The sequence below is a fragment of the Odontomachus brunneus genome, unplaced genomic scaffold, assembly GCF_010583005.1.
Source record: "Odontomachus brunneus isolate Ranch 3 - 2012 unplaced genomic scaffold, Obru_v1 Obru_scaffold_079, whole genome shotgun sequence".
Classification (NCBI taxonomy): domain Eukaryota; kingdom Metazoa; phylum Arthropoda; class Insecta; order Hymenoptera; family Formicidae; genus Odontomachus; species Odontomachus brunneus.
Genome location: NW_022639529.1, coordinates 1,468,728 through 1,493,952, shown reverse-complemented (window position 1 = coordinate 1,493,952; position 25,225 = coordinate 1,468,728). Strand labels below are relative to the sequence as shown.

Here is a 25,225-nt window from a genome sequence, read left to right as displayed (position 1 = left end):
TATATATATATATATATATATATATATATATATATATATATATATATATATATATATATATGCAAAGAATCTTTTGATGGCATCCGAATCTGTGTACTTCTATAATATAATATATTTATGGATGAAGAGAATGGGAAAGAATCTAATGCTGCGCTCACCTATATCTCGTTAAAACTCCTTACATATAAAAACACAAAATATGATAACCTCCCATGTCTTATGAATTTTCCAAATGTTAAAAATGTTTTTTAAATATAATACGTCCCTGCCATCATTTGTGTTGGTAAAGCACCTTTTTAGTTTACCATAGCAAATAAATATATCTCGCTAAAACCGCTTATCAGACAAAATATTCGAAAAAATTTTATTTTGTATAAATAAAAACTTAAAATAAAATTATGAGTACTGTTTTAATATTCGTTTTATAATCTGTGTAATTTTTTTATGAATTTTAATGAATAGAGAAGTTTCATAAAAAACAAGATTATCTAAAAATTATTCAAATAAATCTCACTAATTATCTCATCTTTCATCTAGACAAATCAAAAGTAAAATTATCTTTCCCCCATCTAAAATAAAGTTATAGATTTTCATCTTATCTTCATCATGATGATTTTGAAATCATCCAAGGTAAATACTGGAAACAAGTGACATTTATATGCACTATGTATATTTTTGTGTACAGTGATTCTCAATTTTGACAGTTAGTGCTTTCAATTTTATGATGTCTAAATTATTTTGCGATCAATTATATGCGGATGTCCGCGAAAAATACGTGACCAATTGATCGATTTACGTGATCGTAAAAGATGACTCAATACTTACGATCGGTGTCGTAGCTCGATTGGAGCTTAAAGTGAGCGCAGTCCTTGCTCTGCTCGCAGTAACTATTGGAGACGAGGATTTCCTTGTTCGAGAACTTCAGGTCACCCACGATCGCAATCGGGTCGAACTTGGCATTCAGGACAATCACCACGCCGGTCTCGCCATCCTTTTCGTGGGTCAATTGCTGACGAGTGTATTTGAAGGACGAGCTTCTCGTGTTCTCGCCGATCTTCAAGTTACCATTGCCTTCGACGATGATCTTGCCGGCCTCATCGCGTCGTTTGTAGCTTGTACTGCGAAAGAATTGCAATCTTATCTCAGACATATTCCGAGTAATAACTAGTGTGAAATGAGCTGATCAAAAATCGCGCGAACAATGTGTTTCTTCTCCTCGGTTTATTTTCATTTTTCATTTCTGTGGGTCTACAGTACGCCGAGACGTTTTCCTTTTTCATTAAAAGGGCGGCGCTTATCGCGGCTTTTCACAACGACGGCTCGTGATGAATGACTTTCCTGATTTATTTTCTGACTTTTTCGCAATTCGATCGTGGCGATCTTGACGATGAGAGTAAAAGGAGCGTCGGTTAAAATGTGTACGTGGAGAAACCGCTGGAATTAATTTTAGCGGTCGAATCGATGAAATTACACAGCGAGGTGAAACGACGAACGGAGGAGAAGGCACCTGCCGTGTATCTCTGATCTCCTTTAAAAATAACCTCGTGCCCTTTCGTTAATTACAGGAGGACATCTTTACTCTTTGTTTTGTCGTCGCGTAGGCGATCGATCTTTTACTTCTTTTATGTACGCGCCAGAGCCATATCCATATATCGCTATCGTTAGAAAACGTCGTTCAGCATTACGATGGGGATATCGACCATACAACGGAGCGGTCGAACGTACGAGACCGCGAATGCCAAGAATGCCGCGAGCCAAGAATGTCGCAGCGAATCGAACAGACACACCCGTGTTCCGATTGCAAATTCATTCCCCCTTCCCCGCTCTCTTTCTCTCTCATGCCTAAGTGTCAATTATCTTTTTATCGAACGATCGTTATTCATTTCTAGTGGTAACCTAATTGCAGCTGTATTGAATTATTGCATCAGTAACAAGAAGCCGCGTATGAATTTCTTCCTCGCGTCGATGTAAAGTGATTGTTTCGTATACGTTTAATATTTGTGTTAAATGGGATCTTATTAATATATCTTAATAAAACATATTGAAAACTATGCCAATTTTTGCTAAAAATCTCAAAATAAAGTCACAATCTCAAAGTTTAGTCACTCCGCATTGAAGAATAAGTTGGCAAATAATGTGACATTTGTAACGTTGTTACATGAAGACAGTTTTATAGTAAAAATTAGTATAGAATTTTATTTATAGTATAAACTCTGAGATATAGTATACTATAACCCAGAGTAGAGATGGATAGCAGCTAAATAAAAAAAGAAAAAATATAGGAAAAAGTTACCAAAACTTGATGAAGAAAATAACAAAAAATGCGATAACTCATTATTTCTTGAATAACAATAAAGATATAGATAATTTTCAAGTAAGAAATGAATTATTATTTGGTTTCAATATCTACCAATACCGAAAATCTATAATTATATACAATATAGATTTTCAGTAAATATCATATTGCAATCTTTTTCTTAATAAACAATAAATAATAGCAAATAGTTACTTTCAAAATTACTTTTTCATGGAGAATAGCTATATGTGTATTATAATTAAATCCATAGTTGTACCGTAATAATTATTAGTGAAGATATAGACCTCGCGATAATCGATCGAGATATTTACAATAATAATTGAATGTTATAATAGTACAAACACATCTATGATAGTGGTTTTCCTTAACGAGGAAACAAATCTCCTGATAATTAATAGAAATAAATTATCTTATTGAGTACAGAATGCGTTATGAAATTCATCGAGGAAAAGTGTTATAATTTTTAATTATTTGATTGCATACGACAAAAAGAAGAAGCTAATTTACTTCGAAGCATAACTCAAGGAAGAAACTCACACGTTTCTGATACTACACTGAGAGAGAAAATATTTAAGCAATAAAAAGTATTTATTCGTCGGGCACTAATAACATATATATACGTATGTATTATTAAATATATTATTAAATATATTCCAGATTCTCGTTTCCGCAACGTTCCGTTCCATAAAACGGATTGAGATGAACATAACAGTTCCATATTGTTTTGCGATATTCATAATAAATCTTGAGATATTAATTAAAGAAGATTGACGAATGATCACGCGCGATATAATAGATGAGTACTACAGCTTTAGTGGCACCGTTTGCCATTGTATACTTACACATTAGGTCAAACTAAAAAAAGCCCTTTACTATTTTGCAAATGACTACATAGATTTTTAAATATTAATTAAAGGAGATTGTGCATTATCGCGCAAAATTATGTAATAATTTTCTTTCATTAATAACTAAAAACCTATGTAGTTATTTGCAAAATGATAAAGCTTTTTTGTTCAGTCTGTGACATTTATTCTAAGGTACAAATACGTGACAACATTGCCACTACAGCTCATCTATCATATCGCGCGTAATCATTCACCAATCTTCTTTAATTAATATCCCGAGATTTATTGTATAATATCGCAAAACAGTATCGAATTATATTCATTTTATTTCATTCTACGTTCCTACGAATGTTGCGGAGATGAATCTAGGACACCCTATATATAAAATATTAAGTAAATGATAACATATTTTTATCAGTTCGTGCTGTATAATAATATATATATTATTAAAAATATATAATACAACAATATATATAAATATATATATTTTCTTAAAACCTTAGCTTTTCATGAAAGCCATTGTTTATTCTATTTAAATAAAAGAATTTATATTTAAGTAAATACGTTATTAGTATGTTCCGAATAAATATCTTTTTATTTTTTTATATTTTGTTCTCTCAGTGTACAATTTTCGACATGGTTGTAGTGACAGAAGAAACAGTGATCTTAACATGTTGATTGTTGTGCTAATTCTCATTACACAAAAGTTCAATTGATAATTGAATTACTAAAGATATGGTAAATACATCATCTAAAAAAATATAATCTTACTCTTCGCGGAATCCTCTGAATCTTAGAGAATTTTATCCTTATATATGGTCTCAAGAAGATTCACGTAAAATTAAAAAGAAAATATTCTAAGCACAATATTTTTAAAATAAGAGGAAAGTATACTTAAAGTTAGAGGAATTTTGTCTGACGTAGATCAGTCTTTTCATACATATGCAGTGTAGTGTTTACCCGTGTAGAAATTTAGGTTATACGTTAAAAGTCTGTAGGAAACAAAAACAAATTTTGCAGAACGTAAATGCATCACATATAAGGAAATTAATCAAACAAGAAATGGAATGAGGATTTCCACAATGGAAATGAGGGACTTTTATTGGTTCATTTCATTATGTGTTATGCAAAAGTCTATGCTCCCCGTTTAATTTGACTTTGAAGGCTTCGTGCGGCGAAAGCACGAAACATGGTTCTGTGAGAGTAATTGTATATGTGTACACGCGAATACTGCAATATAACGACACACAACTACACTTACAGAACGGTGTTTCGTATTTCTCTCGCCGCGGAAGCAGCCTTATTCTGTAACTTCCTAACGACAATGTCACTAGCATGGCGTATCGTTGCGCAGTTTTTCTACTATGTATTATACTTGCGCAACGACAACGTAACGACATTATCGTCAAAAGTTACAGACTAGCTCTGAAGGTCTCCAAAGTAAAATCAGAATTTGCTCCTACAGATTCTTAAGCTTGCTAATATCGTCGAACTTGTTAGTCAGTAAAAAAACAATGTATTTAGCAAAAAACAAAATGTTTAGCAAAAAAATACTAGTGACTGAAAGTTGTCATACACTTTATATGTTTGCGTATTTCAATCCCATCCGGTCCATTTTATTCCTAGGGATGGTTTTTCAATGATAGTTTAAACTTAAACTCTGATAGATTTTAACTTAAACTCTGTTTAAACAAAACAAACGCATTGTTAGAATAGAGTTTAAACTTGAATCCAAGTTTAAATTGCTATTGAAAAACCGATCCTTAGACACGCTCAACTGTTGCTTGACTTCAAAGATTATACGATAGGCAATCATTTAAATGACTTTGACATTATCCTTGTAATTTAAGCTTATATATAATGTATGTTTATATTGTTTACGAAGCATAGCAACGATAACATTTTTGAGATTTATAAAAAATTATAAATTTTGACTTGGCAATTTTCAGTCTATCATATACGGTAGTGACATACATTACTTGTCGAATATCTCACATCGCGCGTAAAAAGGTTCAATAATTCTGATTCACGTAATTATATTCTTTTTAGGTTCTTTGTAGCAGAATTAGTGCATATTTTTACAACTTAAAAATAAACAGGTAGTTGTAACTTGTAAAAAAGAGAGAAAGAGAACTAGGGTGTGTGAGTGTGTGTGTGTATGTGTGTGTGTGTGTGCAGCTAATTCAGCTGTAAAGAATAGATTATTTGATTTAAAAGTAAAATTAATTAAAATAATATTTAATAGTTTTCTCATATTATGTCAAGTTAATAGTATTAATTTTCACAAAAAAATAAATATCCTTTCGATAAGTTTTCGCTTAGAATATGGGACTACAAGAAATATTATTTTATAACTAGAGTTCTTTCTGCCGGGTGATATAACTCGATATATATGTTTAATTCGAAAGAGATACATACACATCATATATCTCGTTTCATAAACTCTCCATTAGCCGTATAACTAATCTCTCCAACACAATTAATTATATTTTATACGTGACCCAATGCGATGTATGGGCGTGTATCTTATATCGATTGTTACCAGTCACTAGTAACCATCGCGGCATTGAACATGATATGATACGTAAGGAAAGCCGCTTGAAAATGTATCATATTTTACGACGGGTCCTTACCTTCCAGTCACGATGTTTTTACCATCGCTGGTGACGGTGATGACGATTCTCCTGCCAGTCTTAGCAGTGGGCTTGTTGGCAATCTCGGCGTGAACCTTACGATACTTGGATTTGTCACTGTCGAAATTAATGCTGATGATGAAATTGTCGACACTGTCCAATTTGTAATGCGCATCTGCGACGACGAAGCCCTTCGGTGTGTCAATTTTGTATTCACCTGAGAAGCAAACGACACAAATTCGCTCAAAATTATGTTTATTTTATTTCACACTGTAAACTAACTCTATACGAGTATATTAAAAACCGAAAGAACGAGAACCAGAAAAAGATAAAGATAGATTTATTATTCGCAAATAATTCTCAAGCGCAAGTGAGATAGCGGGAAGGAGAGAGCAAAAGCGAGACACTCAGGCAAAATAAAAAATTACAACGACATCGGAATAATATCAAAGTATCGAGGAAATGATTAAAACTCGCTTTTTACTCATGATTCGATTTTCTCATTTTGACGTCATCATGATTTCTTACTTAGAAGAAGGAAGAGAGAAGGGAGAGAGAAAGAAAGAGAAACAGATAAATAAAACAGACGTCTTTTTTCAGATGAAAAGAATTCGATTAAAGTTACCTGTATATTCGTGGTCACCGAGTTTTTCAATCTTGTACAGCAATTCGGTCTTTCCTGAGGGGCATGTGAAGATGATGTGAATCTTTGGAGATGTGCTGCTTTCCTGAATCTCACTCTTCGTCGTGTACTTAACATTGTCGGCGGTGACGGCCACGTCGGTCATTCTCGTGCGTCCATCCTTCGATCTCTTCAGAAATATATAAAGTAAACATTAGCCACCTAATTGGTAGATGTATCATGAATTCACGGCACTCTTGTTATGAACTTTTTCTCATTTCTAGTAGTAAACTTTAAAAAGTACATTTCTACGCAGTGAACTATTATAAATGACGTCACAGAGAGAGAGCAAAGGGGGAGGGTTTTGCTAAAGTTACTTCGAAGATATCTTGTTCTAAAATCAACAAAATCATGAAAAATAATTGCGTGAAGACGAAATGCAAATAATGATTTTTGGAGCCTTATAGATTTTCGATCAACACAAAAATAATAGACAAATGAAAGATGCAAAACTTGAATGTTGTAAATGAAGTTTAATTGCTTTTAATTATTGCTTCTAAAAGTACAACGGGAATGAAATAAGAATAAAATTATTATTAAATAAAAATAAGTAAGAGAACGATTAACATTAACAAATGATACTTTACCTCATGGTCCAACGAGAAATCGATATTGTGCATATGTTCATAGGGAGTGGTGGCCTTGCCGATCAGATGAACGGACGAGAAGTCGCGATTGAGCGTACAAGAATCGATAGTGATAGTTGTCTCTTTGCCATCGAAATTAACGATCGTTTTGCGGGTAATCTTTATTTTCTCGCCATTGGGTTCATAGTTGAAACTGTCGTGGTAGACAATTGGCGGCTGGTTATAGAGTGTCGTAATAATCTTTAATTCTCCATTATGGGCCTTTTCGGTGTCTATGATTCCATTAGCTTTGACGAAACCCTCGAACTTGATAGATTTGTCATCGTTGTAAATGAGATCAGACGACAATTGCATATCGAATTTCTCAGGTTGTTTTAGTAAGCTGCATGTAAAGTCTAACTTGATATTACGCAACTTCTCGGACGGCAGTATCAATTCTACGTTGCTGTTTATCTTGCAAGGCTGGTCATGATTGCCGGGAATGTAATTGTCGGTGCCCTGCGTTTAAACAATACATATTATTATGTATCTGATAAATATCAAACAAAATATATATTATTAGGTAGTAAATAATAAGAATGAGTAATATTGAATAAGAAATAAATGATACATCATAAATAATATTGAGAGCTGAATAATGTATAATAATATTACAGGTGCATATATATACACTTCGTACATTGAAAAAAATTGAGTAAAAAGAACTAAATCTCAGAATTACATAATTTCGTCACATAAATTGCAATGAAATTTCTATTTGAATAAAAATTTAATGAAAATCAACAATTTGATGTAGAAATTTAAATTACATAATGATGAAAGGTTAACGAAACTGAGGCGCGTAGCTATATATAGGATACAGATATTTCTTCAGTTATTAAAATGGTGACCCACACAACTGCACAATATAAATAATTTTATTTCTGATAGAAAACTAAACGATAAACAATGATCTGTCGAGTTAGGATTGCCTTATTGAACTAAAATTTGAGCTTACTTCACTCAAACAAGGGATCGAAAGAACGCGATAATTTTGTTGAAATAATTTGGATGGTTAATCTAATATTTTAGATCCTCCACGTTGTGGTGAAATGTTTGGTTCCGGGTTGATGTTGCGTCCTTTATGGATTTGTTTTCGAAAAACAAATTCATAAAGGATACGGTATCAAGCTGGAAACCAAATGAAATATCAGAGTGGTTAGTTCGCCATATGTAACACTAAAATTCAATTTGTTTAACTCAATTTGAGTTATCTATAGATCAATTTTTCTTTTATAATACATTAATGTTATCCCTCTAAAAATGTAATCCCTCTAAAAAGGAAAGTTATTCTCACTTACCTTCAAATGGAACTTGCCCACGGTGGCAGCCATGTATTCCGACATCTCACCGTTATCGAGTTCGCTTATTTTGTATTCTACTTTGAATGGTCCCGTCATACTTATCATGATTTCGTACAATTTCTTATAACCATTGATGCCAGGGAGGTTTTTGGAATGCATCTCTATCTCCCTGGTTTTGCCCATATAATCGGTAATCTGAAGTTTGCCATTGGAGTCGTCGTAAGAGAACGTCGTGAAGTCAAAATTTTTAGCGTCGGCGTCGTATATGATCTTTGTCGACTCGCCACCTTTAGTCTTGCAATCCTCCATCACAGTATTCATATGGATATCATACTTGGCGTTCTCGTTTTTGTGAGATGTGCGCTTAACTTTGTAAACCAGATAACGGCCGTTCGGTAGGGTAAGATCCATGTCGGCGATCAATTCACCTTCTTTGAACGTGCCGTCAAACTTGCCCTTGCCGTTCAGTTCGATCTTATAATTTAATATATCGAGCACATTCCTCGAGTCAATGGTATTCTTCTTCAGGTCGGTTACAGTACTCAATTTTATGCACTTGCTCGGGTCCTTTTCCGCGTCGAGTAGCAATTCGAAATTGCCGGTGTAAAGCGTACCAGCCACAGTGACGTCACCGGTACCTTTGATCTTTCGGTTGATTTTCGGTAGATCGATGTTGAGGTGAGCGTTACCCTTATCGCCCTGCATAGACATCTCGCCTTCAACGTTCAGATAGTTTTTCAGATTCAAGACCAAATTGCCGTACGGATTTGCACCCTTTTGCAATTTTAGCAGGAAATTGACGTACTTCATGTCGTTGACGGAGATGATCGCCCGAGAGTTGATGTTCGTGCTTTCGCCATTAAATGTACAGATGGCCTTGACCTTCTTGCCGTTCAGATTCAGGTTACTGTCCATTTCGAAGTCCAACTTGTTTTTACCATTGTTATACGTGACGGTCGCCTCGGCCTCGTACTTACCGCCCGGTGAGAGTTCAATCAAGTTCTTGTATTTGCTCTTGTGCGGATCGATGATCGTACGCTTGGACTCCAATTTTATGCTGTTTTGCAACAGCGTGGCCTCGAACTGGACTTCGTAGTCACCATGGACGACCATGTGTTGCTTAACCAACAGCTCTGTACCGAACTTGAATTTACCGTAGTTGAGGTCGACGTCGCCTTCGAACAATGTGGGCATAATCTTGCCGTTCACGTCGAATACCAAATTTAGAGCCGGGTATGACATCTTGCTGGATCCACCCAATATGTAGGTCCCTGGGTCCGGATTGTAGTATATGTGTTGATTGAGGCTGAAACGATTTACTTGGGACTTGAGATCCGGACCGTGAATGAAGATCAGTTTGCTTTGTATATCATGCTGATTCTTTTGGTACTCTAATGTAAAGTCGAAGCCGATATTAGGATCTCTCGATGGTACCGCTGATAGACCAAATGTGAAGTGCTGATCTGCCAATTTCTTGGTGTCCATTTTTAGGGCAATCGACTCATCACCATAATTGAAATTCATGTCCAAATTAGCAGCTTTCTTCGCGCACAGGACATAGCCATCGATACCGACGATCTTGCGGCTGTCCGCCATTAGAGCCACTTTATCGAATATGTATTTTTTGCCGCCATCTTGATCTACCAGCTCCACTACGCCGTCGACATTGTATTGTTGACTACCGTGGCGAATTTTACCTCCAGATAGTTTTTCGATGTGCTCCGGCACTTTGTACTCTAAGATGGGTTTGTACTTAGGACCGTTAGACAAGAGACCGACGCGTCCATAATATTCTTGCTGATCATTGTTCACCTTGATCGTAAGCGTATGCTCCTCGGGAACGTCCTTCAGTACCGCCTCGGCGGATACCTTCTTGAAGGGAGAATCGAAAACCATTTTAGCGTACTTATGAGGTTCCAGACCAGCTTCAGCGGTTAGGGACAAGCGTCTTTCGGTTTTGCTGTTGGGTGTCTCTACTGTAAGCTCGAAAGATCGAGATTTGGGTGACTTGGTGTCGTAGAAGATCTTGAAGCGATAATAGCGGAAGTCTTTTTTGTGCAAAGTCGCGCTGAATTTCGACGGGCCGTTCAACGGGAAGAGTGCCCGTTTCTGCATCGCCTCGACGCTGTCGTACGGGAATTCCACGTGACCGCAAACGGACATACCCATAAGAGTAGAGAATTGGTCAAAGCAGTCATTGTATATCTTGCCTTTACTGAACTTAGCAGGCTCGTACGAGTTATCTTTCTTTCCGGAGCTCATGAGAACCTCGCTGTTCAGCAGTATCGTCTCTTCCTTGGACGAAGGTGTGCCGATGGAGAAGTCGATACCCTTACCGTCCAACATTTTCACTTTGATGTCAGTCGCTGTGTTAGTGTACAGCGTCCCGACCACCTTCATACCGGATTCTACGTCGAATGCTTTCACTGCCATGGTACCGGCTACTCGCACAGAAGCGCTCGGGTCGAAACCAAAGTAGAACTCGGCGTTCTGCGGATTCTCCATGATTGCCTTAACGTCTATCTTGCCGTATGTCTTTAAGAGCACCACGCTAGTACCGAGTAGATTGAGGGTCATTGGACCGAGATTCGTTGGATAAACAAGCTCCATGTCCAAGAACTGCATATGATTCTTGAAATTGGAGTCCAACTTTTTCAGATTGTTTATTTCCGCGTCGGCCTTATCAAATATTTTGTCGATCAGCTGCTTATCAGTAAGATCCTTAAAGTGTCCGTTGCTAGTCAAATAGTACATCTCGACGCCAAACATTTTGACGGAAAGATCTATGTCGAGCTCTTGATCTACCTCGTTGTTCCTTAGTTTCACGCTTTTCGCGAACTTGTCGAGCTCGCTTTGTTTGATTTCACGCTTGCCGCGCAGCTTATTCATCTTTTCCTTGACATATTCAGTAATATCTGTCGCGTTTTTCTCGACTATATCGTCGATATCGTCTTGCCTGAAGAAGCCCTTCGGCCCAAAGTAACGCTCGATCATTCTATCGAGATTTTCTGTACGTGTGTTCAGCTCCAAGAAATTGTAGGATCGTCCAAACACCTCGGTGGTCAGATTCAGATTCACCGATCGAGGAACAAAGCTGTTTTGACTATAGATGACGTTAGTTTCCATGGTCGAACCGGCTCCGAAACCACCTACATGGTATGACAGCTCTTCGTTGAAGGAAAACTTGCGGAAATCCCTTGGGAATTTGGTGCGCGGTTTGATCTGCCCGAGATGGTACTTTGCATCGGCTTTAGTCGGATCGGCAGAGGCTCTCAGATTATTTAGGTGACTCTGAATAAAAGAGCCGACTTGATTCACTTCCTCTTTATCCAACATGTCTTTGAGAGCGCTGGCAAAGTGCTGACAGGGGCACGCGACCATAGACAAATAAGACTTGATTCTGATTTCGCTGTCTTCGCTGCGATCGGCCATAACCTTGAGAAGTATGTTCTTCCATTTCATGGTGCATCGTGTTGGCAGAGCTTCAATCGCAGCCACCCTCACACGATTGCGGACGTTCTTATCCTCAACGATATTGGCCAATTTCACGAGGGTGGCATCGTCAAGATATCTGGTGTTACCCAATGCCTTCAAGGCCGAGACTATGACATTTTCTTGCTCGCGGGTTTTCGCCTTACCGTTACCGACTTTCTCGCGGATTTTGTGAACCGCCTGCTTCACCTCAGCCACGTTCTCGCATGGATGTTGTTGGCAATACTTGCCGATTACTTGACCAACACCGAGATAGCCGAGACGTGGCAAATCCGGCTGATCCAAGAGGGTCGTCACCGCGGTTATCGACGGTAGGTGCACGTGATTGACGAGGGCGAGATTAGCGTAGAATAGGAGAGCTTGTACGTTGTTGAGCTCGTGGCTCTTCAGCAGATCCACGGCCACCTCGGCAGCCTCACCGGTTCCGGTGTGGAAGAGAGCGTCCAACAGAATCTTCTTGTCCAGCACCTTGTCGAAGCCGGCGCCAGCTCTTACTTTTTGGTAGATCGCGAGGATGTCGTTTTTGTTGCTGACGCGGAGCACTCGGATGAGCTCGGCGAATTTTTCCGCTGCGTGTTGCTGTATCGTGCCGGCCTCTTCAGCGCTAGCGGCCTTCAACGCTATGCCAATATTATCGGGTGACGATTTAATGACGGGATGCGGTGCATCGAAGATCAGAGACTTCGGTTGACTGACTGCAGCCTTCGGACTGTCGCCTTTTTCGTTCTTCAGTGTCAACGTGGTCTGCACGACCGTTTTCGCGCCGATATCACCATTGCTAAACGGTTTCAGTTTGTAGGTCTCGACAGAGATCGCCTTGTTCAGGATGCCGCGTTTGAAGCGTTGTTCGATTGTCTGATGCGACGACAGTAACGGCGCGGAATGAATGTCGGAATTGTGGTCGACTCCAGACACGGGACTTTGTTGGATGTTCTCGCGATAGCTACAGCGGGCCAGATTTCTATCCTTATGTACGACCAAGGAATCACCGTCCTTGTGGAAGGTAAAATCGGTCGGACAGCCACCGAATACGTCGACCTGGAAAACAAGTGGCATGTGACACGCGAAAATTGTAGGTATAATGGGATAAATGATTAATAGGAAACGGGATTAATAGGAGACAAGAGAAGCAGTTGGTGCGATATGTACCTCGTGATGGCTCGTGGAGCCAGAATCTTGGAAGACGGCAGTCTGGAACAAAGAAGCGACTGCTCTCTTGATGTTGAGAGATGCCTGCGAGTCACCGGCTTCGGCGCACACCTCTGTATCGATGTGGCCATCGTGGTAGTTAAACTGCAACGCGTACTGTTCCACATCTGACAGCGCTATTGGCTGAATAAAAGAAAAAGAAATAAATAATTTACTTAAAATTTGCTACAAATCGACTATAAAAGGTAGGCTAAGGCAACGCAACTGATCATCGGTCGCGAATGCTTAAGTGAGATGCCTGGTGCGATCAGCTAATCGATATATATATATAAATACTATGGTATGAGTTATATATATATATATATATATATATATATATATATATATATATATATATAATACTCATACCATAGTATTTATATATATAATACTCATACCATAGTATTTATATATATTATGTTTTTAACTTCCGTTAATAATCAAGCGCTATAGCAAAAAAAGAAACGATTCTTCGATACATCCATTGATATTTTAATCGATCTTTATGGTTATGTGCAAAACGTATATTAAGCTCTAGCACCTTTATTTATTATTAACAAGTTGAAATATTTTCTGTCGAGGTATTCACGATTAAGTGAATTCTACAGATCGAAATTTCTGTATATTTCGGTGATACGATGCAAATAACGTGAGCCAATGTATATTAAATTCGCCCGAGAGATAGATTTATTTGGAAACTTTTTTGTGGAAGGAGAGAGAGAGAGGAGTTACTTGATGATATTGAATTAGTAATTTTTTTCCATATTCTCTGTTACAGAGACATACTATAATTTTACGAGTCTCATTAATTTATGCACAAAACGTAAATAATTGCACTTGATGGATTAAATATGTGATCGATGGGGAGATGATAAATCTGTCTGACGAATGATACAAGTTAGAAAATGTACACTACCGTCCAGAAGTTTAGAAGCAGTTATATTTTTGTGTGAAATAAAAGATCGTTTGTAAATATTATGAAAACAACTAGTTATAATGAATGTTTATTGACATTGACGACTATTTTCAGAACACTAACTCTTTGTGCCTATGTCTAATAAATTCTTGCTACTATCTACTTGCGGTTGAACACTTACTTTGTTTTGGTCACATTCGAATCACAGAAATATGATGTTTACCCTCAATTCCGATATCTAACCATTGTATTATAGTTATAATTTCTGAGTTCAGTGCGTGTTATCAGTCGGTTGATTTAATTTTTTTTATTTAATATAATGTAATTATAGGCACAGAAAATTGGTGTTCTAACCTAAAATAGTCATCAATGTCAATAATTCATTATAACCGGTTGCTTTCTTAATATTTATAAACAATCTTTTATTTCACACGAAAATACGACTGCTTCCAAACTTTTGGACGGTAGTGTATGCAGGAACTTTATTGTAATTTTTCCTATCTAAACTTTTAATTGAGCTTTGAAACAACCCATGTAAATTAACGTGATTCACAAATGTTGAAACCTCGTATTATATTTCCATCATAACAAGTTTTTCTATATATTTCCTCCCTTATGTATTAATTTTCTTATAAGGATTGCACAGTATGCGAATTTATTATTAGGTGCAATAACGTTAAATTATTATATCATATATCTGTAACTCAATTTATATATACGTCTTCTTCAATTTTTTTCGAAACTTCTTGTCATTGGAAATAGACTAAAACATTTGATATATATCTACAAGTACTGGTTTCTGTATTTAAAACATTGTTTTCAATATGTAATACTTTAATATTGATTTTTTGCAAATATTATTGGTACTTAGACTAACTCATATAACACAATGTTCAAAATCGGAACATAAGATGCCTCTAAGACATCTTTAAGACGTCTTATGTCTCGATTTTAGACGTTGTGTGGGAACTTTTTGATATCACTTCTGTAAGAAATACAAATTTAAATACACGCACACAACGATATTTTACTTTAATGTTTCAATTTTATTTGAGCAAGGGAGCAATTGATCCTATTTCTTTTCCTAATAATTTTATATATCGTATACTTACGGCTCCATTGATTTGTACGCCCTTCAATCGTATCTGCCGAATACAATCAGGTTTCACGGACAATTCAACGGTTCCTTTCAGTTTCAAAGTAGCTTCATTCTGAGATTCGGGGACTGACGTTACGGATGAACCTTCCAAATCGTAAACGTACGTGTGTCCTTCTTGATAGGCTTTACCTCCGTGTACTGAAATAGATTATATACGCGAAGATGTAGCTATTAAATCGGTGTCATGAAATTGCGAAACAATTAAATCGAGTCTAACATACAACCACTCGATTTACTTTTTAAGTCAACTTTTCTCTTTCAAAAAGTAATTAAAACAATTGATTATTGAATATTAATTCCTAACTAACTTTTATCGAGGCAAATATTAACTTCCATCACAAAGTGACTTTTCTATAGTAATTATAAATCGCTATTCTTTTCTGTAGTTTATTTTATTTGATCCAGAAAAAATTTACCTCTTCGTACAAAAAAGCATTCTCGCATATAGAGATGAATTAACATAAACAAGAAAAAAATTGCATATTAATAGAAGATTGATAAATTTGCTTGACATATTAAAAAATCGGTATTGGATTTGAAAAGTCATTAGCTAGTATCCTTAATCAATTAATAGATTTAAACTTTTTATATAGTGTTTTATGCTGAGAATAAAGGAGATCAGGTACTTTTTGAGACACTATTCTTAAAATATAAATCTCCGAGAATGTCAATAAGAGAACAATGTGAATATAATAGTTCATCGACATACTTACATCCATGGCAGCCGACGTTTGTACATTTACCTGCAAATGAAAATAGGAAGTTAAATATGAAATCAAATTGTGGCGAAACGTGAAGTCGAATGTTGAATTAAATTGTTATAACATTCTAACACGAAAACTTTCCAAAGATATTCTGCTATTAATATTTATCATTAACAATCACTCGCTGAAGTAGCGTGTAAAATGGCTTGAATTTATATATTTTTATGCAATGTTTCGTGGATGCTTTCGTACATAATTTGTTAATACAGTTTCTGGATTGTATCGATAACGCGGAGGAATTCACGAAGCGAAGAAAGAGATGACTGGTCGTAATCTATTATGCCCGATGCTGATTATTGTGAGAAAAAATATATTTATGCATCGAGCGAAATGAACTCGATACTTAGGGTCGTGTATTGATAACGATGCCGTTAATCATGACTCTCTTGACCCTGGACCATGGAACTTTCATTTCTGTTCGATAGTGTCTCGACATACTGTAAATCTAACTGGTTACTTTGGTTGAATCTTTTTTTACACGTTTTTTACCGTTTTCAATTACGTCAATTAATATATTTAAATGTATTAAACTTATTATAATTTATTATAATATAATTTATTATAAACTTGTAATTGTAATTTATGTCTTTTAAATGTGTTAAATGATCTGATTTAAAACTGCAAGAAACGTGTAAAGGAGTTTCAATCAAATTATACGTTTGCATTTAAAAATAACTTATTTAGATTTGCAGTGTATCCGTGAACTGGTGAGATTTAACGATTCACTATAATTTCGTACTTTTCCAACGTTTAAATCAACACAAACAATGTAATTATTTTTCTCAAGAGATATAAAAGAAGATGAAATAATCGTTATATGTGAACAATAATGATATTTGTATTATGCTTCTTTTAATCCTGCCTTTTCATTCTTTCATGAGTTACATACATTAAACTAAAAAGAAAGGAAAAAAATATCGTATGAAGATTTTAATAATTTGCCTTAGTTTATCATATTTAATCTTCGCACATGACTTAATCCGATATTGAATATTATATGAAATATAATATTATTACAAATTATACGAAATATTACAGAGAGAGAGAATTAGTAAAGAGCTTAATTATTAGCGTAGTTAATTTTTCAATTATTAAAGCAATTATGAAAGTATTCGATGTATTTAATATTAATACTTGTCGACGCTCGGCAATAGGCTCTTATTTCTGGTCATAAATTTTATTTTATCCCGTTTACATTCGATAAAATAACATACACTGCAAAATTTATTATCAAAGAAAAATATTCAGATATAACGGAAAATAAATATAATCACTGACACAGCACGGCGAAGTTTTAAATGTTTTCGATGAAATATAGATTACATAATTTTACGAAAAAGTAAAAATTAATTAACATATGAGATCAACACAAATTATTAGTTGCGTAGTATTTGTTTCGCGGAAGTCTATTTTACAGGTCAATAGAAAAAGATTGCTTGAATCAATAGTCAGGATGTTATATTGGGCGTTGCAACGGAAATTTATAGTTTGAACATTAACGTCAATCTGATTGCACAAAAAATATCTTTCATAAATCATTTGATAATCATATCAGTATACTAATAAATAAGAAATATCGATGTTAAAAGTATCAGCATTTAATAATATCACGGACGTTTATTAAGACATATATCGAATTTTTGGACAATATTCCAAATATCGCAATAAAAATCTAAATTACATCAAATTAAGTTACGTTATTAAATTTTATCAATAATAGATTTTATTTTCCGTCACATTAATTGCTTTAGTTATTTCGAAAAAATCTTAAAACTTTGTTCTTTAAGATTAATGCAATTTAACACGTTGAAATCGAGCTTGAATTTTTCCTCACAAATATACAATCTATATCATCGTTAGCCATTAAGAGGAAAACATAATTATAGATATTTCGTTAATGATAGATTACGAAGCAGTTACCAGTTACAAATTATTAAGTGTTACTTAATATAAAAACAAACAGCCGTTAAAATCTTTGTATTATGTCGAGTTATATAATTATTTGTTCACCGACGAGGTTGATTGATTATAGTCGATCAAATACCACGAAAAATAATTTCTCTCTGACGAAGCGAGTAAGTAGTAAAACTCAAAACCGAAGCAACGTCTGCATATTATTAACGTCTGCATATAGCAAATATAAAAAACATGATAATTAGCATTTTTCGTTCAGTACAATTTCAGTACAATCGGACTTGTACCTAAAAAACGTCAACAAAGATGATCTTCGCGTTGAGCGTCTTTTCAACTCTTAAAGTGAATAGAGGAGTTATTAGTATGTGTCTGAGCACTTTTAAGGACTTTTTATTTCTCTTCACCTCAAAATTTCTAAAGTTTTCATATGTACTTCAAAGAAAAGTTAGTACAGCAAGGAGATTTGAGAATCAGTAACGACAAAATTCGTCAGTTACTGTCTGAATAGCAACTGGAGAAAATCGATCCTGGACGCGAGTGATCTCCCTGTTCACTTAACATATACTTTCTACATAAGTAAGTGAAAATTCGTTTTTCTTTATATTGCGATATATTTTTCTTTATATGTTTCGATAATTTTTTCGAGTTATTGTAATATATTTATTTTTAGTATTTCTAAATTTTCATAAGCCCATTAAACTGGACATACACAAGAACGATTAATAAAGTTTCTGTGGATGTAAAGGAAAAAGATCCAAACACACAAGTAACTGGTCTAACTGAGTCTAACTGGGTTATCACTTTTTTGTTTTTTATATATCTGAAAATATTTAATTATTTAAGTTTTTAATTATTAATGATAATTAATTCATTATTAATTATTAATTTAAATATTTAAAATATTTTATTATTTAAATATTTAAATTTATGATAGGTGAATATATAATTTTCATATTTCTTTTTTAAATTATAATTTCTCACAGTAAGATATATCATAATTATTATATATTTGCCCTATATAATTAGTACACGGAAAAAATACAGTAATAAAAATTACGTTAAAATTATATTTTTTTATAACAGTTTCTATATGAAGTTGAACTACATTGCGATTATAATATAAATTATTACAAATATTTGACGATCGACCTAGTATATAATATAAAAACAATTTTCTCCGTGTACAAAAACACTTGTGAATAAACACAGAATAATATATGAATTCAAACAAAATTTAAAAAATAAAAATCTCATATAATAGTTTATATATTGTCCTTAGTATGTGATAATTAAATAAAAAGTTAAAATATCTCTCTAAGTAAATCATAAAATAATTCGTCATTATATAATCAGTCTTTTTCTTTATAATTTGTCACTTTATAATATATCAATCTCTTATTCTTTTAGTGCGTTTTATTTTAAAAATAGTTAAAAGTTACAACAGATTTTTTTTCTAAACCACGAGAAACAGAAATAGAGAAAATCAGATTTTAAAGGAATCAAAATTACTTACTCGGATATTTTAATGTTAAGGTAAAGAAATATATTTAATTTTATTTAATTTCTCATAATATTTACTAACAAAAACAGTATATAATTATTTTGTAATCTTGTGCTCATAATCATTGTATATCTACAGAGAGCGCATTAAACACTATAACCACAAGTTTCCCTTTATAACATCAAAGACATTTTTATTACAAACTAAATAACTTGCAACATTATTTCTTTCAAATTTTCTCCTTTCAATTAATAAATCTAGGTCACTGTGATTTATTAATTTATATTAGAACCATCTATAGTAGCTACGTCATGGATGACATAAGATTATATTAGCGAACACAAAGTATTTTTAATTAAATTAATTAGGCTCTATACTACCCTTATATTTTATATCGCTCATAAACAATTACATCAATAATATGTACATTTTTACATTAAAACATGAAATATACTTACTTACTTACACATCATAACTTTAAAATCGGGACATAAACGTCTAAAAGACGTCGTAATATAAGAAGTTTCCGAGATGTCTTTAAAACTTCTTTAAGATGTCTTATGTCAATTTTAGATGTTGTATAGGTAGATATGCAAATGTTCAGATGGCTAATAGAGCAGTAGCTCCGATAATTGTAAGAAAGGAAGAAAAGCAACTTTTCAGATATCGAAAAACAGATAATTTTGTATAACTTCTAAATTGGCCCGAAAGCAATTTTACAATCAAGCTTCGTTATTAATGCTACGCCTTGAAAACATTACTCAAATGCTTCTCAGTAGAGTGTAACGCCTTACAGAGTCAAAAAAACTGCTAACCTGTATTTGGGTCACGACTCATATGAGTCGTGAAATATATATTTGAATCTTTATCTCTGTATTTCTTTTCAGATTTCTTGTGCTTCTTCTTGTGTTTATTACTTTTTTCTTACTTTTGTATAATGTATAAAAGTATTTTCTCTTATTTTATTTACCCTTATTTTTCTTACACAAAAAACACCCCTTTTCACGCACCGAAATAATTTGAATTTTTTAAAGACCCCTAAATAAATTATTTTAATTAATTATTTGTTACAACCTTAAATATAGAATATTTCTTTGTTATTGTTAAGAAAAATGGCAAAAATTATGATTTTTTAAATGAAGTAGCTTTTTCGTAGATTCTTGTTAAAAAACAATTACAAATTATGTACCATTTAATTTTTTATTAGTAATCCCATAATCTATTAGTTAAAGCTTCAAAGAAGCTACATGAATTTTTTAACAATTTTAGATTGACGAGAAAAATGTTTCGGACATAAATAACACTTTTATTCATTAGTAAAGTATTCAAAATATTTATTCAGTGTAAGGTTTAAAAATGTGTAAGTATGTGAAGAATTGCCATTGGAAAACCTGAGATTATTATCGTAGTCGTGTCGATAGCGAACACGCGACCCGACTTTCCCTATTTGCGAAGGAGACGGAGAAATTGTCTATTTTTTCTCGGAAGGAAAAAATAGTGTCACCAAAGACGAGAATATGCGGTGGCTGAGAATACACGGAGACAAGGCACTTTATTTAAGCGCTGGCGACGTAAAAAGAATAGAGAGGGTGAGATAACGGAGCGATGTTCGAACGAACGAACGAAGAGAAAAAGAGATGGATGAGGTATAAGAGAAGAAAGAGGGAAAGGGAGGGGAAGGGAGTACCTTCTCAATGGAAGAATAAGGGGATAACAAAGAAAAAATAAAGAATGACGTGCGCGCGTAAGAGAAAGAAGAGAGAGAGGGGGGAAGGGATAAGCAGCGGAAAGATCTCGAGGATAAATCGGAAGAAGGGCGAATCTATTCGACGGTTCTGGTGTATACATTGTTTCTCTCTGTGATGACAACGCAAATCTGACGATCAATTTCCTTCCCCTAATCGCCGCCGTCACATTGACTGCTACGGCAATCTGCGGCTTTGTCGAAATATTCTCGTCACGATTTTCTTCGTTATCGTCGGACAGATCTCATATCCGGAATTTTGCGTTTCGTTCATCAGCGAATATAAACGCGACGTAGAAATATGTTCTTCAAACTTACGTTGTCGAATTTGTTCACCTTCGTTGCGTTTTACTTAGCCGTGGTGATTCTGTGGTGAAGTATTACAAAAAAATTCAATCAACCCTTTTATCAAACTAGAATCGACCGTTTCCGTAAGCGACAACGGCGTTTTATAGGTTGAACGCGTTAGACGCGAATGGAAGAAAATTTTACGCTGGAATTCAAATAAACTCTACTTCAATGGAATTTCAATTCGTGAAAAGTCTCGTTACGGGTATGGTCGGTAAGTGACTTTTTCAAAAATAAGTCGGTATATATTGAGGAAAGTGATTAATTGTCATTACCGTTACTCATTTTGAAAAATAACTTGTTACTCCCTAAATCGTTGCCAATAGTTTCAACAGTTTCTATACTCTACAATTTTAGCGTATGCGCACGGAAGTCTTTTAGACCTTTCTTTCTCGTACGCAACTTGGACACACTTTTAATTTTTGGACAAGAAATCAAAAGCGTTTTTCTTTCATGTATATGTTTTAATGACGGTGGAGTATATTACATTTACTCTTTAATTTTAAGTGAAAATATTCACTCGACGATTTAGAGTAGAAAATTTACTCTACAGGGTGTCTGACTCGTACCGTACCAGAGCTAATATATAGCTAGAATAGGTCGGGGTGAGTAATGGAATGGGTGTTTTTTTTAAACAACCACGTGAAATTTAGAAATATTAATAACAAAAGATTTCTACCAAGTGGCAGCTCGGCACTGGCCAATCAGCACACACGCTGCGGTGCGATGAACGCTGTACGCGCATCGGCATAACAGGCTAGCCGTGTCAGCCTCCTAACAACGAGAAAAACGTGTTGCTAGACACCCTGTATACACAAACAGGAACATTCTTATTTGCAAAATATATTTACTTGTGACATGTTAATCTAAATGAATTTACATAATGTTAAACGAAGATAAGCACGAAGATAAGTTACAAAAATATATTTTATAATTTTCAATGAAGAGAAACTTATTATTGAAAAATTCTGTTCTTATTATTGAAAAATAATTTTCATTAATGAAAGGCATAAAATATCGAATTGAGAATATGATGTTTTTAAACATGTGTCAAGTTCCTTTATCCATTTAAAACTAATATATTCAAATATCATTATTTCGTATAGAAGGTATCTGATAATTATACTTATTGAGTGTACGTGCAGATTAGGATAAACTGAACAAAAAATTACTCTGTTGCTCATTTTGCGAAAACCACGTAAAATTTTTAGTTATTAATTAAAGAAGATTAGCGAAAGATCACGTTTGATATTGTAAATTGAGTATGATCGAAACGATGCTTAAATCAGGCTAATCAGCGCTTCTCACACGCCCTCTAGCCTATCACCGCTCAACGCTCGACGCTCGCCTAACGCAATGTTACTCTATTTGAACGTCGAGCGATGATTGTCTAGGAAGGAGTGACGCACGGGGAGCGCTGATTAGAGCAGTTCATGCATCGTCTCTCAGCACTCAACTCATAATATAATAACTCACACGATTCATTTGTCAATCTTCTTTAATTAATTATTAAAAATTTTATGTGGTTGTCTGCAAAATGGTACAGTAATTTTTTATTCAGTTTGATCTGATCTATACGTATACGAAATAAGTATGTTATTGTTGGATACTTTGTATAAAATACTTATTGTTTCATATACAGAATGTCCCAGATCATCGTTCTCAACTTTCGCGAAAGCATAAGACGGATTGAAGTAAACAAGAAAATCCCATACCGTTTTGCGGTATTCGCAATATCGCTTTCGAGATATTGCTTCTAGAAAATCGGGTGAAAAGAGAAGGAACGTTCGAGCCGCTAGAGCCGCTCGAGTTCTGGCGTGGCCCAATTGGCCTAGAAGCGGGTGGCGGCGTGTGGAGAGACGTAGGAGCAGCGATGTAGGAGCGTTTAGGGCCGTGGCACATAGAAAAAATTAAGTAGTAAGACGTAAGCAGTAAACAAATTGACCAATCACAGTCGTTGATTCTTGGACCGTAAGAAAAATCAGCGACTGTGATTAGTCAATTTGTTTACTGCTTAAGTTTTTCTGTGTGCCATTAGCCTTATACCCAAATTACCGTAACCGTAACATAAATACTGTAAGAATTGACCAATTATAATCAAGCATTTACAAAAATGGCAACGATTTGACAATACTTTATATATGATTAGTCAATCGTTCTTACGGTATTATGTCACGCCTACGGCAATTTGTGTGTGAAAGCTCTAAGGTCGGTTTTACAATACGTTGTATGTCGAAGTCGGATGTCGGAACGCAATCAATAGTCTAATCAGGAGAACTCGTCTCGAAAAACAAATTCTCTGATTGGCTCATCGACTGCGTTCCGGCGTCCGACAGCGACATATGACATATTGTAGAACCAGCCTAAGGGCTCCCGTACACAAATTTCCGTAGACGTAAAACGTAAACTTAAGCTGAAGAACCAGTCAGGATATTACTTTATCTTTGCATATTCTAGAAGAAGATAGAACTGACAGTAAAACTGACTGTGCAGAAGTAATTAAAATCGAACCGATTGAAATTCTAATTTAAAATTCTAATTCTGAGTTCTAGTTGCATCTTTATTTCTATCTCCTTCTAGAATACGCAAAGATAAAGCAATATCCTGATTAATTCTTTAATTTTCTTCAGTAAGTTTATGTCTTACGTTTACGATTACGGAAATTTGTATGTGGGAACTTCAAGCACGTAAAGTGCTTGTACTTAGGTCTCGCCGCGCGCTGCCATCCGTTTCTTGGCCAAATGGACCACGTTAGAACTCGAGCGACTCCAGTGTGACTTGAACACTTCTTCTCTTTTTACCAGATTTTCTAAAATTAATATCTCAAAATTAATATCACGAATATATCATAAAACGGTGTGGGATTTTTTTGTTTATCTTAATCCGTTCTACGCTCTCGCGAAGTGATCTATGACACTCTATATAAACAACGATAATTTAATTTTATTAGAAGAATTTTAGTCTTGAATTTTAGTATTATGATAAATTTATGTGTGCGATTCGAATATTATAATAATTTCATAAGAGTACAATATTATTATTTTGTTGATAATAATATCTTCTTCTGACATTTAAGACATTATTTTCTCAGTTCAATTTTCTATTATTTGCTTTCCATTAATGAAAACTATTATTTAATAATAAAAATACGAGTTCTTCTTTGCGCCTCAAAAATAATATAAAATATTTTTGCAAATAACTTATATTTGTTTAACGCAATGTAATGTCATTTGAAAATTTACATGTCAGAAATAAAGATTTTCCAAACAAGAATGTCCGTTTTTTCTATGTGTAAGTCAGAAACTTGAATTCAAGTGATTCAGTGGTCACACTTCTTTTCGAGTTAGGAATATTTCTAAGGAATTTAGAAAATACCTTTACTCGTTATCCATCGGGAAGAAAGGAACTCTTTATCCTTACTGTTATTCATTTTGACGAAATTACTTGTTATCATTATAATTACTCAAGATGTAATGAGTCGTCACAATTGCCGTTACTTTTTTCACCAAGTTTTGTAAATTATTTTTGTTACGATTCATTACTGAACAGATGTATTCTATATATGCAAAATTACAATAAAAATAACCATTAAATTTGTTGTCTTTAAAATTCATTTACCTAAATTCATTAATTTTTTTTACAAAAATGTAATTGTAATATCATCATCATTACTAATAAAAAAATAACATCGTTACCAAATTGTTACTGGCAAAAAATAATTTAAAACGGCAACGATGTTGTGTATGTATATTTGTATGTGTATAAGAGAGAGAGAGAGAGAGAGAGAGAGAG

At 34.4% G+C, this 25,225-nt stretch overlaps 1 protein-coding gene across 1 annotated transcript in view; it reads right to left on the bottom strand.

The window, feature by feature from the left end:
• LOC116847540 (apolipophorins) overlaps window positions 1–25,225 on the bottom strand; it is a 69,995-nt gene that overhangs the window by 30,365 nt on the left and 14,405 nt on the right. Inside the window, exons 2-9 of the mRNA XM_032822637.1 lie at window positions 15,876–15,905; window positions 15,116–15,300; window positions 13,049–13,231; window positions 8,405–12,937; window positions 7,065–7,562; window positions 6,421–6,607; window positions 5,796–6,012; window positions 826–1,118 (exon numbers count right to left, since the gene is read on the bottom strand). Coding sequence (XP_032678528.1) covers window positions 826–1,118; window positions 5,796–6,012; window positions 6,421–6,607; window positions 7,065–7,562; window positions 8,405–12,937; window positions 13,049–13,231; window positions 15,116–15,300; window positions 15,876–15,905 — 6,126 coding nt within the window. The remainder of the gene's footprint in view (window positions 1–825; window positions 1,119–5,795; window positions 6,013–6,420; window positions 6,608–7,064; window positions 7,563–8,404; window positions 12,938–13,048; window positions 13,232–15,115; window positions 15,301–15,875; window positions 15,906–25,225) is intronic.